Source organism: Sinohyriopsis cumingii, unplaced genomic scaffold (assembly GCF_028554795.1).
Source record: "Sinohyriopsis cumingii isolate HCF-2022 unplaced genomic scaffold, ASM2855479v2 utg002988l, whole genome shotgun sequence".
In the NCBI taxonomy this organism is placed as follows: Eukaryota; Metazoa; Mollusca; class Bivalvia; order Unionida; family Unionidae; genus Sinohyriopsis; species Sinohyriopsis cumingii.
In genome coordinates, this window is record NW_028316359.1 from 47,411 (window position 1) to 70,000 (window position 22,590).

Below are 22,590 nucleotides of genomic sequence, written 5' to 3' on the forward strand. Positions count from 1 at the left end.
CAAATATTTGCGTCTGACTCGTTTTGTGCCTTAAAATATAACTGTTTCCGTCTAACCCCTTTTGTGCCTTAAAATAGAACTGTGTGCGTCTTACCCGGTTTGTGCCTTACAATTTCAACGTTTTGCGTCTGACCCGTGTTGTGCCTTAAAATTTTACCTTAGATACTCTGTGTTTAAACGTCAATAGGCTTTGTGGGGTAAAACTCCATTTTTCAGTACATGATAGGCTTACGTGGTATTTTTGATGGAGGATGAATCATAAGGAACAACCCCCGACAAACGGAATGCTTTTGGTCAGCTTTATCACATGTCCACGTTGGCTTTAGACGTCAAAACGGAGGTGTGCATTTGTATTTCTCCATTATAAAAAGTATTAGGATAATAATTGTCCCATCGTATCTTTAAAAATAATAAACGTATCTAACTGCCGTGCATAATCCTATAATAAAGATATGACTAAAGTACTACGCCTGTATAGTCACCACTATCAAAACGCTCAGAGGGGGCGGGTCGGGCTGAAGCAATAATACTGCAACATTGCAGAAAATATACAACATAAGTCTTCTTCATTTTTACTTTGTTTAATACTAAATAATTTTAAATAAAATATGTCTATCAGACCACATGAAACAAACAATAAGTGAATGAAAATAACTTAGCAGTAATAATGAGGAGTATATATTTAACAGTGATAATCAAATTACTTCTTTACTTTCAAACCCATCGTCCACATTCTTGCGAATTCTGGAAAAAGAAGACAAACATAACTCTTGTACGGAGCCTTGATTTCAAAGGGAAATTGATAAATTCAGTTAAAATCCTTGTGACTGGAAATGACTGATAATATTAATTTCTTTATTTATCGTTAGCCTAAGTGTGGGGAGCTCAAATTGTTAAATACAGATAACGAAAAGAAAATTATTTACTTGTAACTTTGCTCAAATTTCTTTAATATAAAACAATAACATGCTTACACAATATCAGGATAAATAATGACTTACAATATGAAAAAGTTTCGATAATTCTACGGTAAGAAAAGTTATATTTCATCTTAAATACATTTTTTTTAACAACCAATTAAGAAAGTCTAACTAAAGAAATAACTCAATTTCTTTGCCATCATTTTGTTTTCAAAATCATGGAACAAAAGTTTTCTTTAAATCAAAGAATTAAAGACTCTAATATTTCCATTCTCCTTTGGACTTTTAATAATTACTTTGCATGTTAATATTTCACTTCAAAACAAGAGAGAAGTTTGTACTGACTGCAGTGAAAATAAGAGCGGCAATTGCTTTGTGTATTTATGAAACTTTTAAATTTTTACTGTCTTTTTATTTCTTGTGCGTGCTCTTTCTTTTATGATATATGGCACCGCGTTCATCACACTTTCTTACCTTCATAATCAATCTTTCCATCGCCATTAGTGTCTGCGTCGCGCATCATCTCAGTTATATCTGCTTCAGACACCTTTTCTCCTAGAGTGCGCATTGCCAACCTGAAATGCGACGCAACTCACGCTTTTAGTTTGAGTCTGCCAAAAGTTGCATTCTCCCTCTCTCTCTCTCTCTAGCCACTCGATATATATATATATATATATATATATATATATATATATATATATATATATATATATATATATAGTTATAATCCATGTGGTTTTACTTGACCGAGCGATGATAAACCTTGGTGCGATTCCGCTAGAAATCATAAGTTTCCCCTAATTCCAGAGACTTCCGTACAACTTCTGTTGTACATTAGAGAACCCAATGTGTCTGTCATATATATAATTTTGCTCTAATAAATACAAGACCGCTGATTTCACAACTTTCCAACTGTCTATCAAACGCACATCTGCATCGTTTCTCTTCATTAACTATCCATACCGTCAGCATAGCCCATTTCATGGAGACTTCGGCGAACTTCGTAATTTGATCGGAATTTTGATCATTTGGCTGGTGGTCAGCTGACCGCAATAGCCACTCGATAGGTGGTGGGAAAAATATGGCGGACGCTTTAGCATCAGCATCAATTTCTCTAACAACTTCAACATCGTTTATCGAGTTGAAAAATGCCTATTCAACAGCGATGCTGCCTCAGATATTGACGAAATTTAATATTGGAACCATCCTGTCTTATTTTCTGGAAACCAGGGCGGATTTCAAAGCCAGACGAGAGAGTTGCTTCGAGCTGTTTACGTCTGGACATGTACATGTAAGTAAGGAAACGGTGTCGAAGTAAACAAATTTAATCCTGACAATCAAACAGCAAGTTGTTCGAACTATTTATATGCATCCGAAACGTGGCTGTAATAAATTGCGTTTCATATGAATTTATCAGATTTGTTTGGTTTTTTTTGGATAATTTACATGTAAATTTCAATCACGCCGTAAAGCTATACAACTCTTCCTAACACGTGCAACTATTTTTACTACGCCACCTTGGGCCAGTCAAATCATTGTTTTAAGCCACATTTCGTCTGCAAAATTGCATCACATTTGCCACCATGGCAACATAAATAATGCCTGCCGACGACGGAACAGTCCAATTCTCGTTTATTCCATTGTGTGATTTACCACAATCATAAATACTGCACCTGGGGTCACACACCAATGTACACAACTAGATTTTAATAGCGACTATTGAACGACAGTGACAGTCATGCGGCTCTGACCTGAATCCACCAAAATTAAACCATGGCATCATGAAACTCACTAACACTTCACTCTGTTACGTTTGCTACTAGTAATTGGCTAGGTTTTTTAGGGCTGATGAATATTTTCACAGGACCGAGTTCCCATAATCAAACAAGTAATCACAAAAATCTAAGAACTCCTTAAAACGGAGCGCTATAACCAAACCCGCATACTCCCAAATTTATTATAATCTACAATGGAAACACTGAATTCACTAGATCATGGTGATGAGAATTTGAATAATATAACCATATGAATGCTAATACATATGGCCTATTTTCATAAAACTTCACAGTTTGAAAATAAGAAACCTAACTAAGTTAACGCTATCTCATAGGAGAAACTATTGAGCACAACTAGCCTAACAAATATTTATATATGCGGTTCTCGTATAAGTTTAAAAGTATATATAACTAATTATGATGCCATGGACTTGTATTCTTACCTAAGTTCGTTTTTGTCGATAACGCCATTTCCATCTTTGTCGAAGACTTTGAATGCTTGTCTTATTTGGTACTCCTCATCGCTTACTTCAGACGACTTTCCTAATTCCTTCATCATAAAATTTCTAAATTCAGAAAACTCTATTTTGCCATTTTCTGCAACGATAAGAATTGCATAGCATTATCGTCCTGCTGAATACAATATATTCTCTCTCTCTCTCTCTCTCTCTCTCTCTCTCTCTCTCTCTCTCTCTCTCTGCGTTATATAATTGTATTGTGCATCATTTTCTAATATAACTTGTATGTTTCATTCACCAACTATACCGAGATTTCCATTTACCATGTATTAACGACCCCTCAAATGAAATTCCCATCTAATCAAGTTGCGAGGAGATTTCCATTTACCATGTATTAAAGACACCTCAAATGAAATTCCCATCTAATCAAGATGTTAGATTTCTATTTACCATGTATTAAAAAGCCCTCCAATGTAAATCTTGTCTGATCACACTGTGATATTTCCATTTACCATATATTAAAGACCCCTCAAATGTAATTCCCATCTCATCACACTGTGAGATTTCCATTTACCATGTATTAAAGACCCCTCAAATGTAATTCCCATCTGATCAAACTGTGACATTTCCATTTACCATGTATTAAAGACCCTACTAATGCAATTTCCATCTAATCAAGCTGTGAGGAGATTTTCGTTTCAAGGAAATTTATATTTTCTGTTATGTAAAAGGACAAGTCTTGCTATTGGTGTCATGACATGCTACATAGAAATTTTGTGGAATAGTTTGTGGACTGATGTCTTAACCACTCTGGTAATGTGGTAATGTCACGAGTTTTCATTTGCAATTGCATTATTATGTTTGATTCAAATGGTGTGGATTCGGTGTGTTTGGCAAAGCTTGGAGACAGCAGGTTTGACATAACACATTTTTTGGTATAGCCATATTTGCAATAATTGCTGAGAGTGGTTTCTGTTGGTTTCTAACATAAATAGTTTCTGTGAAATTATTTGATATGCTTAGAAGTCACATTAGGCAAACTTGTTTTCACAGCCATTTTTTATTTAGGTAATCGGCTTTCTTAGCTCAACTGGTGCCCGTGAAAATACATTGCTCATTAGGTCCACGTGCATCAATGTGGGTTACATGGACAAGGTAGAATGTATGGTAAGGTCACAGACGTGACTGGGACATTTGTTCTTATAATATTTGTAGGTACAGGACACCTATCTGGAAATGTAGGGTTAGCGTACGTTCTTGGTTTTTTATTGCATGTGTTTCTTACGTCCCACCCACCCATCCCGGTCCTTTATGTTCATCTGTCTCTCATTTAACTCGAAATATTCTAAATTTAGTTCCCAATCTTGCTTTAAAGACATATCACCAAACTTGATGGGTTTTTTTTCTTCTGCTCCTAACCCTTCTTCACCTCCTCCCCTCACCGTACATCAAAATGCAACATGTTTAAACCATAAAATGTTTAATAAAGATGGTGGTGTGATAGTGCCTAACAGCGAGGATTAAAACAGCTAAGTCATGTGATCAGCACTAAAGGCCCTAGTCCGATAAATCAACCCCAACCCCCCAAATGTGTGTTGCTACTGATGGACGATATGTGGGTCTGATGCCACTTGTTTATTAAGATGTGAAATTTTGCTGCATGCAAATCTTTCCACAGCACACCTGTGTACAGTGTAGACACCATTTTTTGGTAATAGCAATATCTAGCTCGAAATTCAAAATGGCAACAGGACAGATGGTTTTTATGTTCCATGTGGATTTACAAGCCTCAAAACATAGTATTTGCGCAGGACATATAATGTACATGCCGCTAAAGAACCCTTCAGCAGACGGCATCTCCACAGCAGCGATGAAATACCGGTAAGTGTAAAAAAAAATGTGCATCGATGTGTGCAGCCAAATTTTAATACATCTTTTTGGATGTTTTAATGAATAGGTGATATCAGCTCTTAAACCGCCAATCAATATCAACACGGGTTAGAGAATGCTTTATAGGCCTATATGATACGCTTTCATTTGGGAGCTCTACCGAATAGTTCGATTTTGTGTGCATGTGTGTAACTGTCTCTCTTAAAATGTTTTGTTTGGTGTACTTTCAAAGTTAAAGAGACCTTAAGTTGCTTAAAGAATTAAGTTCTTTTTGTTATATATAAGCGTTGTTGTTTGATTTTATAACAATTCGGACAGACACAACAGAAGACAAAAAGGGTTGCTTCCCTTTAAATATTGTTCCTAGCTCGTGGACACCATGCCTAGGACAACTGGGCTGAGACAACCAAACTGAGATTAAAAAAAAGCAAGGTTAGCAAATCAGCTAAATTTTTCTGTCGCATGGGTTAGAAAAGCGAGTCTTAACGCTAACGGGGTAAGGAAAATAATATTTTTCCGTTTCCTATTATAAGCAGATCTTAAAATCATGTATTACTAAATGTACGCAAAAGCAAAGTAAACAAATATAATGTCCATGAAAGTGTTATAATTACAAATCCATCATGGATTTCATGAAGAACTGACATTTGTCGCTAAATATATCTATTGGGAATGTACAAATTAAAAGAATAATACAATGTAATCAAACTTTCTCCAGCTCAGTTTATATTTCATCTCATCTAATGCCAGAGTGTTTGCATCCTTTTGCGGCTCATTTCATTGCTAGGCAGATTTGTTCTCACTTTTTGATTTAGCAAGCACGGATCATTTAGTCAACATTAATAAATTACTCAGAAATTGTATTTAGGCTTTCTCATAAACTTTCACTAATTGTCACTAATTGTAATTTTGCAAGTGTTACTAATATTATTCAATTTTGGGCAAGCACAGGAACCTAGTCTCTTGATGTCCAGTTTATTAAATGAAAATCACGGTGGCATCCAGGTGCAAAATCTCGGTTTACAAAGTTTATGTCTCATTTAAAGCTTAACATTTTTGTTTACAGCTAATTTAAATAGTGACTGCTGGCCATATGGAAGCTACGATATGATGATTGATGAAAAATTGCGTTTTGGAAAAAAATATTCGTGGTGGTGGTCCAACTGTGCTGACCCTAACAGAGAGAAAACATTTTGACATGACTTACTTAGGTTGAGAAGAATTTTCTGAAATTTTAAAATGACTTCTTCCTGGAAGCTTCAGGCCTCGAGTCGGGCACGCTAACCTCTGAGCCACCGACACCGCTAAAATTCGTTCATTAATGTATTCATTCACATAGCTCCAAAGTCAAAGTTCTTTTCACAATATTAATAAAGCGGGATATTGCTGATAATCATAATGACGACTTTTGTATCTGACACAAAACTAGACCGGCAGGGACATATAATTTGGGTAAATCTTTTAAACCTCTGAACAACCAGAAAAGGAGGATGGAGAAACAAAGTCCACACGTTTTTCTTCTAAAATTTTATGGCCAACAAATATCATCCTTAGTTGTCGTCTTTATCATCGTCAGCAGGCACCATACCACCACAATATTTGTTGTTATTGATATCGTTGATGATGTTGCCGCTCTTACATTTAATTATCCTAATATTTGTCACTATTTTTAACAGTTTGATTTACATTATAATTCCCGCAAAATTTTTAAACATGCCAAATTTTAAGACACCGCGTCACCTATAGTAAAGTTAGAAAAAAATCTTAAGAAATGCTTTTGCTACGAAATCATTAGAGAAGCAAACTTAAGAATAGCGCCTTATGAGCGACTACTTTCCAAATATACGTCTGCTGAACGACTACGTTCCTAAGATATGTCTGCTGAACGACTACGTTCCTAAGATATGTCTGCTGAACGACTACGTTTCTAAGATACGTCTGATGAACGACTACGTTCCTACGATTTGTCTGATGAACGACTATTTTCGTAAAATACGTCTTATGAACGACTACGTTCCTAAGATACGTCTGCTGAACGACTACATTGCTACGATACGTCAGCTGAACGACTACTTTCCAAATAAACGTCTGCTGAACGACTACGTTCCTAAGATACGTCTGCTGAACGACTGCTTTCATAAGATGCGTCTTGTGAACGACTACTTTCCTAAGATACGTCTGATGAACGACTATTTTCCTAATATACGTCTGATGAACGCATGGTTCCCACGCTTTTCTAACGATGAATTGCCACGGTTTTTCCAGGATGAAATTAATGTTTTCAAGGTTCACGTATGACCATTGCTGAATGGAATTTAAGAACATTTTAGATTATAAAACATGCTTTTTCTAAATTTAAAGATGTTTTTTTTTCAAGACTCTCCAAAACATCTAAGTCAGAAAAGATGATCATGTGCAAAATCACACCATGTATCACATGAAACAAGATTGAATTTATTTATTTAAAGTGGCATGTAATGTCATTACAATGTACAGAATAAAAATTCTAAATTTACTTTGCTGACCTGCATTATGTTGCATCATGTTGCTACGTGGAAACAGCATAATGAACATAATTTAATTTTGTTTCCTTTCAAACCTTTAATTCAGAAGAATTATATAGCAATGTAGATAAATGTTATATAAAGTAAATATTTCCTGTCACAGTATGTAAAAACACTAAAGGCAAAATATTAGAATCTTATAGTACAAAGACAAAGGTTTCTCCCTGAATTTATATGTGCCAATAAAATCCAAAACAAGATTTTTCAAACAACCTAAATTCCTTAGGACGGAATGGTTAAAAAATCCATCAATTAAAAATTATTTACAAAGGGGTTGATTTAACTTTTGACAAAAGACCTTCACACTTATAATTGCTGTGTAAACAAGGACTAAATATTATGTTAAATCAGCTTGTCTTCTTGTAATTGGATTAACCAGTCCCCCAACCTCTATTGATACAGGGACTCGTATTATCTGTTTAATATATATAATATAAGGGACTACAATTTCCCATTTCTCCGGCATTCTATTCAATATCTGAAACCAATGCTTCAAGCTACATGCCACTGTGTAATAATTTCGCACAAAGGTTCTGCTCAGAGATTCGACATTTTGACAACAAATTTGGCTAAAAACAAATAGCAGTCCGTTTTGTAATCCGGATTCATCCACATATTCCCACCCCATCGTTCACATTTAGACATTTAGGCTGGGATGTGGTGTCAGAGAAATTGCACACTGACAATTTGGAATTTGGCTCCACCGTGCGGTAGCGGCATATGGTAGTCGCTTACCAGTGGGCCTAGCAAATTTAAACGATGATATATCGACTCATATCTGCATGAAATCGATAGAAAAATTATTTATATATTCAGCAATTGCGAGTATTATAATCGTTATATCTTTAATCCGCTGACAGACGAGATGAAACTACAGCATAGTTGACCCGGCACACTCCATTGGCATTACTAGTCACATGACTTAACACTTCTCAGTATCAACAAGAAACTCTTTTTTAATGCTGATGTACAAATTTTCAATTATATTAAATGAAAGTCAGATATGTTTTGTAAACACCAGAAAGAACATATAATTATTACGATATTTATTTCGAGAACAACGACAGGAAACCTATCGCAGTCGCAGCAATCTGGCCAGTCAGATTCATCAAGCAGAGAGTACATGTCAACGTGGTAGTCACGTGATACAACAAAACCCGGTAGTTGTGCTCGAGCAGCAGAGGGGCTGTACAGACCGAAACTTTTTGCACAATAAACCCCTCCAGGAAACTATTCCTCGATAGAGGGCTTATTTCGACGAAATAAACCCTTCTATTCAGAATACAGGACAAAAAAAAATGTCCCCCGAAAACTCGAAGAGTTTCCAGGGACAAACTCGTTGAGTTTGCACTGACAACTTGGGTTACTTCAATAAATCTGAAACAGTTTCCGTGGCGGGGTCGTTATTGAAAAATCCATGGGTCGGGTCCATCCCCTCTGCTGCTCTGGGAAATGAGTTTCCAAGGAAAAACATTTTTATGTTGCAAATAGTGTATCAAGTCCAATACGGTATCTTGTTCTGGGATCGTGTAAATTTATTGTCACAAATCCGTGAGGTTTTCTTTGAGCATGACTGAAGAAATTTTTAAATTTATTTAAATCCATATCGCCACCACACCAGGTTTGATGAATATTTCTCAGTGTATGTGTATCAACTCCATTGAATATCGCAAGAAGATTACAATTATCCCTGATTACTTTAGGAATTTGTGTATAACGCTGAGTAACATAAATCACATCAGTGTTTTTGTGACGTCCCCGGGAAAATATTCTTGCGGGATTTTTTTGCTTGTCCAACATAACATCATCATACACTACTAGGTTGTTAATTGATTCATCAAGATCCTCGACGCTGGGGGCTTCTTCGATATCAGTGATAAATTCAACAACATCCTCACCGTCTTTACTCAGCGCGCTTGCACTCTCATTAAAATCTTTTATAACGTTATAGCATCGTTGATCATCTACAGATGGAGCTATCAAATACAGTTTATCCCATTTCATCCACTTCATTATCAAGTTCAGCAACAGCTGTGTTTTACCTGAACCGGATGGCCCAATTATAATCGCGCGGATAGAGTTTGGTAGCACTGAATTATGCTTAACTGGCTCTTTCTTTTTTGTCGCAGAAAAATCTGTAATTTCCATTTGTATATAAAGAATAATAATTATGGATCTATATTGTGTGAAGTGTAAGGCACGAACCCCTACGAATGATCTAACAACCATTACAACAAAAAATAACAGACAAGCACTTTCTGGTAAGTGTACGCGATGTGGCACAAAAAAATTTAGATTTCAAAAAAAAAGCGAGAATTTAGCGGAGGTGACATTGCAGCCAAACTTGGAAAGCTCCCCGGAACTCCCTGGGCAAAGTATCCCGGAGAAAAACATCTCCCAGGATACAATTACTGCGGTCCAGGGACCCGACTAGATATCAGACTTGATGAACAATCTAAACCAAAACCGGGAGAGTATCCGATAAACGCTATCGACGCAGCGTGTCACATACATGATGTTGCTTATCGAAGTAAAGATCTACAAGACAGGCATATCGCGGATGTGAAATTAATTCATGCACTAAGCGCCATAAAAAATAAATCATTTAAGGAGTCACTCGCTAATTGGTTAGTAAGATCAGCGATGAAATCTAAATTAGTATTAGGCGCTGGATAATTAAATAAAAATGCAAGCGATTTATTATTCCCCAATCGGATACTGGAGAGGTAACTCAGCAATTAATAAACTCGCCAACGCGGCATCAGTAACACGCGAGGTTGCCAAAAATTGGCTATCAAAACAAGCAATATGGCAAATCTACTTACCACCACCTCGACAAATCAACTTTGCACATTTTGATGTTAGTGTGCCCAATGAAGTTCATCAGGCTGACATACTATTCCTGCCTCATGATACTGTCCGTAGAAAAATATACAAATACGCGCTAACAGTAGTTGATGTTGCCAGTAGATACAAAGAAGCAGAACCGTTAGCGACTAAAACAGCGTCCGAAGTCGCCTCTGCGTTTAAACGAATTTATCAACGAGGACCTCTAAACTGGCCACGATTATTACAAGTTGATCCTGGCAAGGAATTTCAGGGCGCGGTGTCATCACTGACAAAGCAGCATAACGTTACCATACGACGAGGACATACTGAAATTCATCGGGATCAGGCAATTGTTGAGCGATTTAATAGAACACTCGCTGAGAGATTATTCGGATACCAGTACGCGAGGGAATTCATTTACGATACGAGATCTCGTGAATGGGTTGCAAGACTGCCAAACGTGATAGCCGCACTGAATAATGAAATTACCAGAACAACAAACATGAGACCTGTAAATGCAATCACAAAAAAATATATATCCCGCGTCAGTGAACGCGGACAACAGCAACAAAATGTTTCAACGCAGCCAGGGACGCTAGCGTCCCCACTGCTGGGTAATGTCACCGTTAGGTATTTATACGAACCAGGCGAACTAGAAGGAGGAAAAAAAAGAGCAACCGATCCCACATGGAGTGTTACTACACATAAGATATCCAGCATAACCAGATCAACTGGGAGAAACGCAATCTACAGATTAGATTCGACTGCTCCTCAACGCGGATTTAAACGCGAGCAACTTCAGGTGATTCCCGAGGATACACAATTACCACCCCGATCACTAAAGTGATCCGCACTGAAGTGATTCAATCATTTAAATAACTGCAGCAACACCTCTGCGTCGGTTACACTCAAGACAGGTCAACATCACATTTTCACGTGTATGACCGCGACTGCTATCTATTCTATCTACGGTGAATTGCCTTGGGTCGTTTTTCGAATACTGCCACAGCAATAAACAATTACAACTCGCACAGTGATTATTCTGCTGTTGTTGTAATTGTATTACAAATTCAACATCCAAACTTTGTTTGGGATCAAACTCTCTACCATTTTTTTTGTCGCTCTGTTTGTAACCGGCTAATTTCTTTCTTATTGTGTCATCAGCGATTGAGCTGTCGTTGACAACATCATCTAATACAATTCTTCGTAACTGACCTATCCTTCTTACTCTTGACACGGCTAAATAAACTAAATTTGACCACTCGATGCGATCATCAACAATCCAAACTGTTGTATCTGAAATAGTTAGTCCCTGCGAACTGTGGATGGTCATAGCGTATCCTAGCGTCCACGGGGATTTGCTCATTTTCAGTGCCTGTTCAACAGCATCAACATCAACTGTGACAATATCATTTAATACTAAATTCTGTTTCTCCGGACCCGACGCAGTCAGGCGCCCTGGAATATCAACATCAATATTCTGCAATCGCGTATCAGCTGGTCTATAACACAACGGCACTGGCAACATGGGAAATTTCTTCTGATGTAACTGAAATAACCGCTGCTGAAGTGTGTCCCTGACTATCTTTCTACTTGCCACAATTAAATCACCTGGTTTCCACGTTTCCCAAAAGTCGCTCAGCGAAGTCTCTGGAATTATTTCACGCATTATCTCACACTGGACTTTATTGGTTTGTAGCCTGATCAGTGCCTTAAACTCTTTCAGCGTTTCATCGAGTGCTCTAACATCGTTAGTTATTTCCTCATAATAATCTACAAAAGTTTTCAGCCACTCGTGTGGAGATTCACCTGTAACTGGGGGTGGTTGACCATGATCGCCGCACATCACCACTGCGGTATTTTTCTTTAGCAGCCAATCCAGAAACTGTTTTAATGTATCCAACGGCACAGTGTCTATCTCATCCCAGATGATTTTCTCGGGAATATATTTCGTTCCCATTCGTTCAGGTGTCCACGTGCCGCCGCTGTATTTGAAAAAACTGTGATACGTGCACGCGTTAACATCCCGTTGTCTCATCTCCCTGGCAAGTCTGTGTGTGGATGTTAGCACAATCATGTCAGAGTTTCTAAATAATTCAATCGCTCGAGTTGTTTTACCAGAACCACCAGGACCGTTCAGATAAACTGTTTTGTGTCTTGTAACAGGATCGTGCACCGGCGGCAACAACGAAGTTGCCCCCGACGAAACCATCGAAGATATTTCTGCGCTGCGATACTCATCCTCGATTTCAACATCAGCCGATTTACAATATCCGTGTAACATTTCATTCTTTATTCTCCACGAGCCCCACGATGGATCATCCGATATAACATTATCCAACAGCGCTGAGTGTTTTTTATCAATATAAAATGAATCCGTTGCAACTCTCACTGCGGCAACAGGGAATCTATTGATCATCGACAACAAATTTATGGATACATAAGCCAGCATCGAAGATCTCAAATGTATGTACTGAGATGATTCTCCGTCAATATAACTAAAAACAGTCCCTAGTTTTTCCCCGTTTGACAGAAACACATCTTTGCGGTTACAGAACATGTTGTTCGTGGCTGCATCAGCGACAATAAGATCCAATTCAGTCTTGTCCATGATTAATCGACTGTGATGTTGTTTATGATCATACGCTCCACCTTGAGTGAATTTCCCTATTATTCTTCGTCCTAGATCTTTTGCTGTGCTTTCATCATTTCTGAGTTTGCTTTTAAGTACTTCAGGAGCTTTCTTGATGATAGCGTCGATAGAAGTTTCTGGATATTCTCGTGACCAATCTTCGATGACTTCTTCTAACGTAACCGGCGTTGGAGTTGGCAACCAAACTTCGGTTTGACGACAATAACATATAATCGCTTCGCTGACCGTCAGCGACAACAGTATTCGACTGTCAAGCATGTATCGCAATAACACTATCGGTGCCCATCGCTTCTCAACGAAATGTCTGCCAAACCAAACATAACACACAGGATGTAAATCCTTAGCGAATTTAAACGACGACACACAAGCAAATCCGGTCAAGTCAAAATCGGGTAAAACACCGTTGACAGCTACTCTTGTCATGGTATTGCCAGCGTGGCCAAACCGTTTAAAATATTCGCTGCATTCTCCACGCCCAAGGAAACTTCCTGGATAACACGCCGTCATGTCCACGGATATCATACCGCGGTGATCATACTGAGTATTCCACAAACCGCCGTGTCCGTATTCGACACAGCTCTGCTGGATATCAGCAAGAAAACTTTTCGGAGTTGGTCTCCATGAATTTCGTTCCCGGGCTACATGCGCGACAACACCCGGGACAGTAAAACAGTGTGTCAGTAACGTATCAGTGTTGCCAGCATGATATTTTTCTGCGAGTTTTTTCATTTCCTGCTGTAACGCCATTGTTCTGTATATTTCCCCGTTGGGTCTCACAAACTGATCATATTCTCCATCTTCGCTACTTCTGAATAACCACACAGACACTGGATCGGTTTTACTTATCTGATAAATAAAATCAAACATGCTCCCAGAATTGCTTTGCAATTCCGGATAATACTTCACAACACGGTCTTGCGGAAATATCCTAACCGAGTCAGTCCAGGCGTGACTGTTATGATCGATAATAGTTATTGGTGTTCCACGGGAATTGTATTTACACTCATACAATACCTCACCGGTTAACGATGAAACCGTTATAGGAAATTTTAGTAATCGCTCTAGCTCAGCAACATCATTTATTGACGCTCCTTTATCCGCTACTCGTGTCGCCCACGCTGTTATTTTAGTTTGTCTTAGCGGTGTTAGGCCGTTTCCTCGCATTGCATTTTTAAAATGTTCCATTACTCGCTCAGCTACACAATTCAACACCGACACCTTCATCGGTTTGAGTTTATCAACGCGTGGTTTCTTCATCGGATAAATTCCATAAACAACTGCGGTCACAGGATACGCTCTGGCATAATATGGTATATCAATCCCAACAAGTACTCCCGGTTTTGAGTCTTTACTTAACAGAACGGTTTTTCCACGAACGCCTCTGGCATCAAGAACAGGGTCTAGTTTGTCTCTGATAATCCACGTTCCCTCGCCGACTCCAACAATAAATTTTATCTGTACGAAATATCTTCTATCGTCGAGATACCCAATTATGTTACGCGCGATTGTATCGTTCATGGTAGCATCAATGATACGGTCACGAGAAATGCTTTGCATTTCCCGAGAAACGCTCGCGTTTCCGAGGATAATTTTATACGAAGACCACGTGTGTGCGGCACCATCACGACGAAACTCTTCTTTGGCATTCTTGATAACACCAATTACCTCTGCTAACTCTCTTCGTCGTGGATCAGCGGTTAACCGGTCAAGATCGAATCTAGAACCTGATATGGGTTTTATTCTGGATAGTCTTTCAAAACCCATTATTATAATTAAGACAAATATTTAAATAGACAAATATATTATATGATGAACCAATGCAAGTGGATCAAACTAAATTCATCAGCGCCGTGTAGCAAACCCTGCAGAGTCGAATACTGTGGACAACATGCTCAACAGGTCCGCGGTGGGAGTCTAGGACCGATACCGTGTATCAGATGCGGCATTGGAGTACGAGGAATAACGCAATTATGTTCAGCGTGTGGTGGAAAACGCTATCGAGAACTAAAACGGTATTATGATAAAAAAAATCCAGACTGTGATAACGCTCTCAAATGCGAGCGTGATTACATAAATAAGTTTTCAGACAAATTATGAATTAGACAATGATTTGCTTATAGTATAATGAATCAAGAATTCGTCCGACATCCAACTATTCCAAATTATGAGGCAAACCGAGATGGCATAGTGAGAAACTACAGGCTGAGGAAACAAGTTGGTACAGTTGATAATGCTGGTTATTTAAGATTTACTGTTAGGAAAGGGAGGTATTTATGTCATCGTTTCGTCTATGAGGTTTTTAACGGAGAGATCCCTAAAGGCCTTGTCATTGATCATATTAACGGGAACAGACTTGATAACAGTATTGAAAACCTTCAAGCGATCACTCAGAGCAAGAATACCATACGAGGAAGAGTTAAATGTAAAACAGCTATAAGAAGAGCAGTGAAATCTGTGAATGTTGAGACTCGTGAAGAAATAATATTTCAATCAATGAGCGCAGCCGGTAGGTATTTCGGTATTTGTCCACCTTCTGTACAGCATGTCGCAGATGGGATCTACAAAACAGCATTTTCAAAGAAGCTCAAACAGAAGATTTCATTCTGTTATATAACTCTTATCGTTGACACAAACGACGATAACTCCTCCGAGAGTGTGTAACGCTTTGCAGAGTTGTCGTTGCTGGTCAGAGGATTTGCTCCCCCTAAGAAAGCCACCTTGATAAAATATTTTATCGAGTTCATAACATGTAATCATTTATTTACCGTAGAATATATATTTTTTTACAAACAATATCCTCGTTTTACTGAATATATCCGACTGTTTTGCTCTTCTGTGCTTGTTATATGACCGCGCTTAAGAAAACATACAATTAAAATATTTTAAACAAGTCCCGCCCACTGCTAGAGCGAATTTCCAACTCGCAAGTAACAGTTGGGTTATATACGAAATCGCTCCCTAAGACCTTTGGGTCGATCGAAAGTCAGCACGCGCAAGCAAAACCATAAATTTAATCCGCCAATGGCGGGTGTCTTTTGTGCACCATCCAATGGTCGATTCAATGGATGGTTTTGCTCTGCTGCTGACCGTAGAAAATGACCCACCTGTGTATGTTTGTGTCGTCATAGGATAAGGTCTTAGGATAAGTTAGGATAAGATTACATGTTCATTGTGCCTTTACTTGCTGTCATACTCGAATCAGAGGTTAAAGGTTGTCTGTTCTGTACCGTCTCTTAGGATAAGATTACATGTTCATTGTACCTTTGCTTGCTGTGATACTCGAATCAGAGGTAAAGGTTGTCTGTTCTGTACCGTCTCTTAGGATAAGATTACATGTTCATTGTACCTTTGCTTGCTGTGATACTCGAATCAGAGGTAAAGGTTGTTTGTGTTGTCAAATAAATGTTTGCCGGGCCTGCTAGAGAACTCGATCCTAGAAGCCAGGGCTGTCTCGTCTTGTAAATAAATGTGCCTCTGAGTCACTTGGCAGTCAGAGGGGTCCGTCCTTAGGATAAGTTACGTGTTATATGTTTGTCCTTGTCAATTCACTAAACACGTCTTCTTGAGCCTATAGAACGTTATTTGACGATCTAGAGGCTCTTGCAGGGGATAAAGTGTTTCGTGTTACATGTTGTATTGTCATGTCGGAAGCAGTCCTCGTGGGGTTCTAGAACGTTATTTGACGATCTAGGCCCTTGCAGGGGATAAATGTTTCCGACTGTCTCGTTTTGTTTTGGAAAGCTAGCGTTTCTCATGCAAAGTGTTTCTATTAAAAATATAAAAATATATAATAATATGAATCACGAAAATATAAATATCATACTTGTTGAAATTAAAGAATTACAACAGCGAGGTTTTAATATTTTACTAGACACTGAAACAATTATGTCAGATTTTGAATCCTTGAATGAGCTATCACGCTTGGGGAAGAACAATCTCCCTGCTCGTTATAGGTTCATTAAGGGTTTGCAAGATCGTGTTTACAGATCACTTGCCGGGATAACTGAAAATCAGGTATCTGAATTTATTCCACTGTGCCGTGCAGTTGAGAAGATTCGTCTTGGATTGTCACAAGAGTATGAGACTCGAAAATTAATTAGCACCAGGGTGAGACGGTTAAAAGGTTATATAAAGAATCTAGACACGGAAATGCCTTGCATTTCTGACAAAAATACTAGTGTTTCTGACTACGAGGCCGACAAGGAAGTATAAACCGCATAGCGTGTGACTCACAGCACAAAGTGAAAGTAGAACCTGAGAACGCTAGCGCCCCCCCCCCCCCCCGCTTGGAGTGTAAAGCACATTTCCACGGGTAAAAAAAAAAGTGTATTATTTTTTTTGCCCTTGGAAACTCAAAGAGTTTCTCAAGTGAAGGGCGCTTTCAGATTTTCAGGATTTGCTTAAGCGTTTCAACATCAATACAGGAATGAGAATAGTTCATAATCTGTTCTCGTTGACACCAAACTATGATCATATGATTTTGCTGTAGCTCTGTTAATTGTGACGGAGTTAACAAGAAGTCTTCGTCACCATACACGTCAATAACTATTTTAACGGGGAAATACTGTTCTGGGAATGTCTGTATTTGAAATGCGGTTTTTATTGCCTCGTAAAGAATTTGCTTATCATGAATATGAACTCGTGCATGAATGTACTCGGGTTGATACATTATACACAACCGTTTTTTTTTAAATGCGTGCTAGCACTTTCAACGATAACTTATGCTGGTTTTGATAGGGTATTTGCACGATAAAATGACGAAAATGGATCAGTGCAGAAAAAAAAACTATTATAAATATTATGGATCCCTTGACTTAGGACTTCACCAGTAAGTTTATACTAACAGTCTCGTCACGCAGGTCCAACAAATTCCCCCTCTGGTCGGTGAGTTTGAAATTTATCGTTGACAACCACGGGTTATGACACCGTAGATAGACCGGATTGATTGGTTCTTGCACAATCAGAAAACCAGGGGGGTCTCTTGGTGTGAACGTATACAGGATAAACCCCTGTTGTGCCGTCGTAGTATCTGATGCGCTGTAACTGCCATCGATGACGTCACATACAAGATTGACCGCAATAACATCTGTGATATTTACGATCCCGGGTGAGATGTGTCTGCCATCGGATGCTGTACTGTTGTCGTGCTTGAGAATAACAGGTTGTGGTTTTATTCGTTCGTACGCGGCAAGAATATCTTCGAAAGATTGATCGATGAGATCAGAGACTGATTTTCTCAGCTCGGGCACGTTATATCCAGGAAATTTAAAATCTGAAATATCATTCACTTGAATACCATATTTAATTGCAAAATCTGCTCTGGCTATCTGTCTATAATTATCATCGATATAGTCTTTAAGATCCAGTAAAGCCTGAATTATTCTTAGATTTATAGTTTCCATGGCCGATGCGAGTTTGTTTAGTTTTTCTATGGTTGTGATAATATTATCACGCGGACTTGTTAAATCAGAAATATAATCTTGGAAATATACTCGCAGGAGTTGTAGCTGTTGTTTATGTACTAGATTGATCGGAATAAATAATTCAGATTCTATATCATCTAGACGGTAAACACGGAGCTCCTGCCCCCCCTTAACACGTGGAGATTCTATACTCCAAGTATCGGGCATTAAAGTACTTTTTCTTGCTAGTAATTGATCTGCAAGGAGTAAATAATAATTGTACTCGAGGTCGTGTAGTGCTTCTTTATAGGTCATAAAATCCGATTTTTCAGGTTTTGGTGGACGAGGTTTAACCTCGGGGGCCTTTGGCCATCCTAATAATGTTCGGATTGAGCTGTTATAAATATCCACGGCGTATCCTGGCGTTGAGATTTCAATGACCGCAGACAGCGTTGGTTCATGAGCTGTTATAGATATTTTGGCTTCCTTGCCGGTGATTCGTTTTATTTGGCGTTGTATCTCATTATTGATTTCTTCGATCTGATAACTCCCAGTGGGAAGTGTAATTGTATTCCAGTCAAGTTCACCCTGTTCGCCGGAGTCGGCTTTGCTTTTCCCGAACACGAATGAATTATTTGGCTGCAGACCACCAAATGATGCCGACCTAACATTGGGCCAGCTGTGATACACACTGAGCTTTGCTAACGCGATTTCACTCACTGGAATTGGAGTTCGAAAATTAATACCGAATTCTGGTGTCGTCGAGGACACTGAGATCATTGTGGTCCTTACCGGTGTTGTGTTTGTGACTATTTGTTGAAGCAGTTCTATTGACATTATTTATTTGTTTAGTTTTCAAATAGTCATTGTACGCATCTGACATTAGTTTGAATTCAGAATCTGATATCGTAGCGTCGCTACTTTGCACGTCTAACGATGATGATATCAGCGATGATAATTTCTGATATGCGGTCGTGGCTGTATTTAATTTTGTCGTGTAATCGTGTAATTTTGTGTTAGCACATGATGATATTTTTTTTGCTATGATGCCGAAAACTCCAGCTGTTGTTGTGGCCGCGGAAACACAGATCGTGGCGGCGACTGCTGCAGTTACCGGAGTGACCGCTGATAGTATTGCTCCGGCAGATGCAACAACGGCAGATACTGAATAAACCATAATATCCAGCACTGTTATGCGGCGCTTGTATTTTTTTACTTTTTGACTAGTTACTTCGATGACAGTTTTTAACTCAGATTGCCACTCACGGACTTGATTGTATCGATATTGTTGAGCATCTGGCGTCGTTGACATTATTCAATTACGCGGTAACCAATTGAGGCGTTGCAGCGACGAATTCCAAACAAAACCAGTAAGATGTTGCTGTTAAACTATCGTCCTCGGCTTCAAGCATAAATGTTTCCTCGGTTCCGCTGTTTAGTATTACAGTGCAAACCCCGGAATACTTATCGGTGGAATGTCTCCAAGGATATGTTGTGAAGATTTCAAATTTAGCGGCTGAAAACACAGACAACCTGTAAACACCGGTGGCTGTTGCTGTATATTTGATAGTGTTATTTTGTCGTGACCATGTTGCGAATCCCGATGATACCGTGAATACGATGTTGGTGATATGCCCCGGAGTAACTCCAGTGGGAACTTTAATCAAACTGGTTTTGTTAACGATATCAGGAATACCCGATACGATATCCTGCTGTGTTTGTTTGATCGTGTTAATGTCGGTCTTTACATCAGCGAGTTTTACATCGACGACTGGAGGAGTCCCAAAGAACTTATCCACGACCTCATCAGTTTTTACGAAGTTTCTTCGAAATCTTGTAAACGCGCCCACGTGAACATCATGCTCTGCACGCAGCGTATTTAGTTTACCGTTGACGATGTCCACGTATTGTTTGTTTGACGCATCCTGGTCGGATTCGGGATTCGCTAACGCGGTTATTTTGTTGCCGCTCATGCTGAGTTCGCCTGTCATCGTGTCACCGGCTTTTTTCACACATTTATCAACACCTTTATCAATACTGTCTTTGATGCTTGCGATTGATATATTCGAGTCCTTGATCCGGCCGCCATCACTAAATGCAACGAAGTTATCCTTGGTAGCTCCAAGAACTCTGCGAATTATATCATTCCACTTAATGTTGCTCGTTCTTAGTTTTCCTTGCCTGTCTTGGAAAATAGCAACTTCATCTGGGTCAACTCCAGCTATATTCAAAAGATTATCGACTTCATCTTTGGTCGCATATTTTGAGAGATCAGCATCTGTGCTTGGTTTACCTCCTCGTGTGAAAGGTCTTCCGTAAATATCCACCATTATTCTTATTGCTGTTTTTCAAATGCTAGCATTTCTCGATGCGGTATATTCATACACTACTTTATGAGGAGGAGTTGCTGGATTTCTTGAGATTGCATCAAGAACATTTAAAACCTCCCTCCCACAAATGGGCGGATCAATTAATGTTTGTGTTGGTAACGTCGACTGCCACACTGGAACATTAGAAAATCTGCTGACATACTTGAGAAACTCAACTGGCGGTGCTAAACCGTACGAATCAAAATAGATAATTCCACGTGGATCGATCGCGTAAGCAACCCAGTGAGTTCCCGGACCATCTTTGTTGTCGAGATTGATAATGCCAGTTTCTGGATTATTCGGTCGTTGCGGTAATTGATCTCGCATAAATACGCCTCTGAAATGTTTTACACGCAATTTTTTAACAGCATCGAGTAAATCAAAATTGCTCAACGGCGTTAGAATTTTTTTGGATACCATGATGGTGGAGTTCCTGGTAGTCTTAGACCGCGTCCCTTTTTTTTCTTGTATCCTTTTCCCGTTGCCTTTTTTAGTGCCATTCCAGCTGCAGTTCCAACTGCACCGAGTGCTGCGGCTTTTGCTACGGCTGGTGCTGCCGCGGCAATCAACGCCGGTATTGCTGCGAGAAGAGGAAATATTCCACCGGTTTTAGTCATGTCCTTGATAGCTGCAGCAGAGAAATCAAGTCGGACACCGGTTTTTGCTGTTAGTGCCTTATTAAAATGTTTAAGCTGAGTATTAGTCAACGACAATTTGTTTGGACCACCAGTAATCTGATCTCGTTTTAGTGTTATTGATGTCCCGCACGTGCTTGCGTTCTTTGATTGCAATTTCTTCGTTTGACCGGAAGTCAAGGTGACATTAACATGACTGTATGACATTATATCCTAAGTTTGATTTTAATTGCGTTACATATTCTCGATTGGAGCGTCGATGACCCTCATTCGTCCGCCAACACCTTCAAGCAGCATTGCTTTATCGGAGAGTATGACAGCAATCGCTCTGTAACCACCAGCAGGAACACCTACACGAGCTCGGAAATGTAGGTCGACAACAGATTGTTTAACCAGATCAAGATGTTCCAGCGAAAAGTAATAAATCGGATATAAACTCATAAAGTCTCGCTGTGATATTTGCAGGCCAGTGTCTACATTAAGGTCGCGCCCCATAAATGACATCAGACGATGATACGCGCGTGCGACACGATGATGTTCGAAATCTATTAATATATCCTCAGATGGCTCCTGATGCCCATTTATTCTCAACGAAACTTCAGAAACTCCAAGTGTATCAAATACCATTGGATTTCTTTCCTGGCTATCTGTTCTAGCACGGTATTGAAATGCAATGAAAATATGTCGTGGTGCTGATACTCCTTGTTGCGATGATATATGCCATGTAAACAACCCACCATTATCACCCTGAATAACGTCTGTGGTTGTTGTTTTCCAGGATAGCAGTGATTTACCGCCCGTGTCCATGAAAGACAACAGTCGTTGTTCTTCGGTAATTGACGGAGACAACACTGGCATCCACAACCACAGTTTAGTTAGTATTACCTGACCAGGGGCAACAGCAGCATCTCGCCAGATAGCGTCATTATCATCAGGTTTTCGCACAAGTACAACTGTGTGTTTGGCACCGAATATGACCTTGTGGACATCTCTGCAGAATCCAAAGATGTGAGACAATGGAATCACACCTGAGAACTCTTCATCTCCACTTAACATCGATCTACGTGTTGCAAAACCCAAATTAAAATTTTCGTT

The 22,590-nt window shown here is 39.1% G+C and overlaps 1 protein-coding gene across 1 annotated transcript in view; it reads right to left on the reverse strand.

Annotated features, from left to right (window-relative positions):
* Positions 1-562: 562 nt before the first annotated feature.
* The window catches only part of LOC149769937 (uncharacterized), a 40,411-nt gene continuing 18,383 nt past the window's right edge, over positions 563-22,590 (reverse strand). The window contains exons 4-6 of the mRNA XM_089949639.1: positions 3,139-3,292; positions 1,395-1,495; positions 563-744 (exon numbers count right to left, since the gene is read on the reverse strand). Of these exons, the coding sequence (XP_089805765.1) occupies positions 701-744; positions 1,395-1,495; positions 3,139-3,292 (299 nt within the window). The 3' untranslated portion in view covers positions 563-700. The remainder of the gene's footprint in view (positions 745-1,394; positions 1,496-3,138; positions 3,293-22,590) is intronic.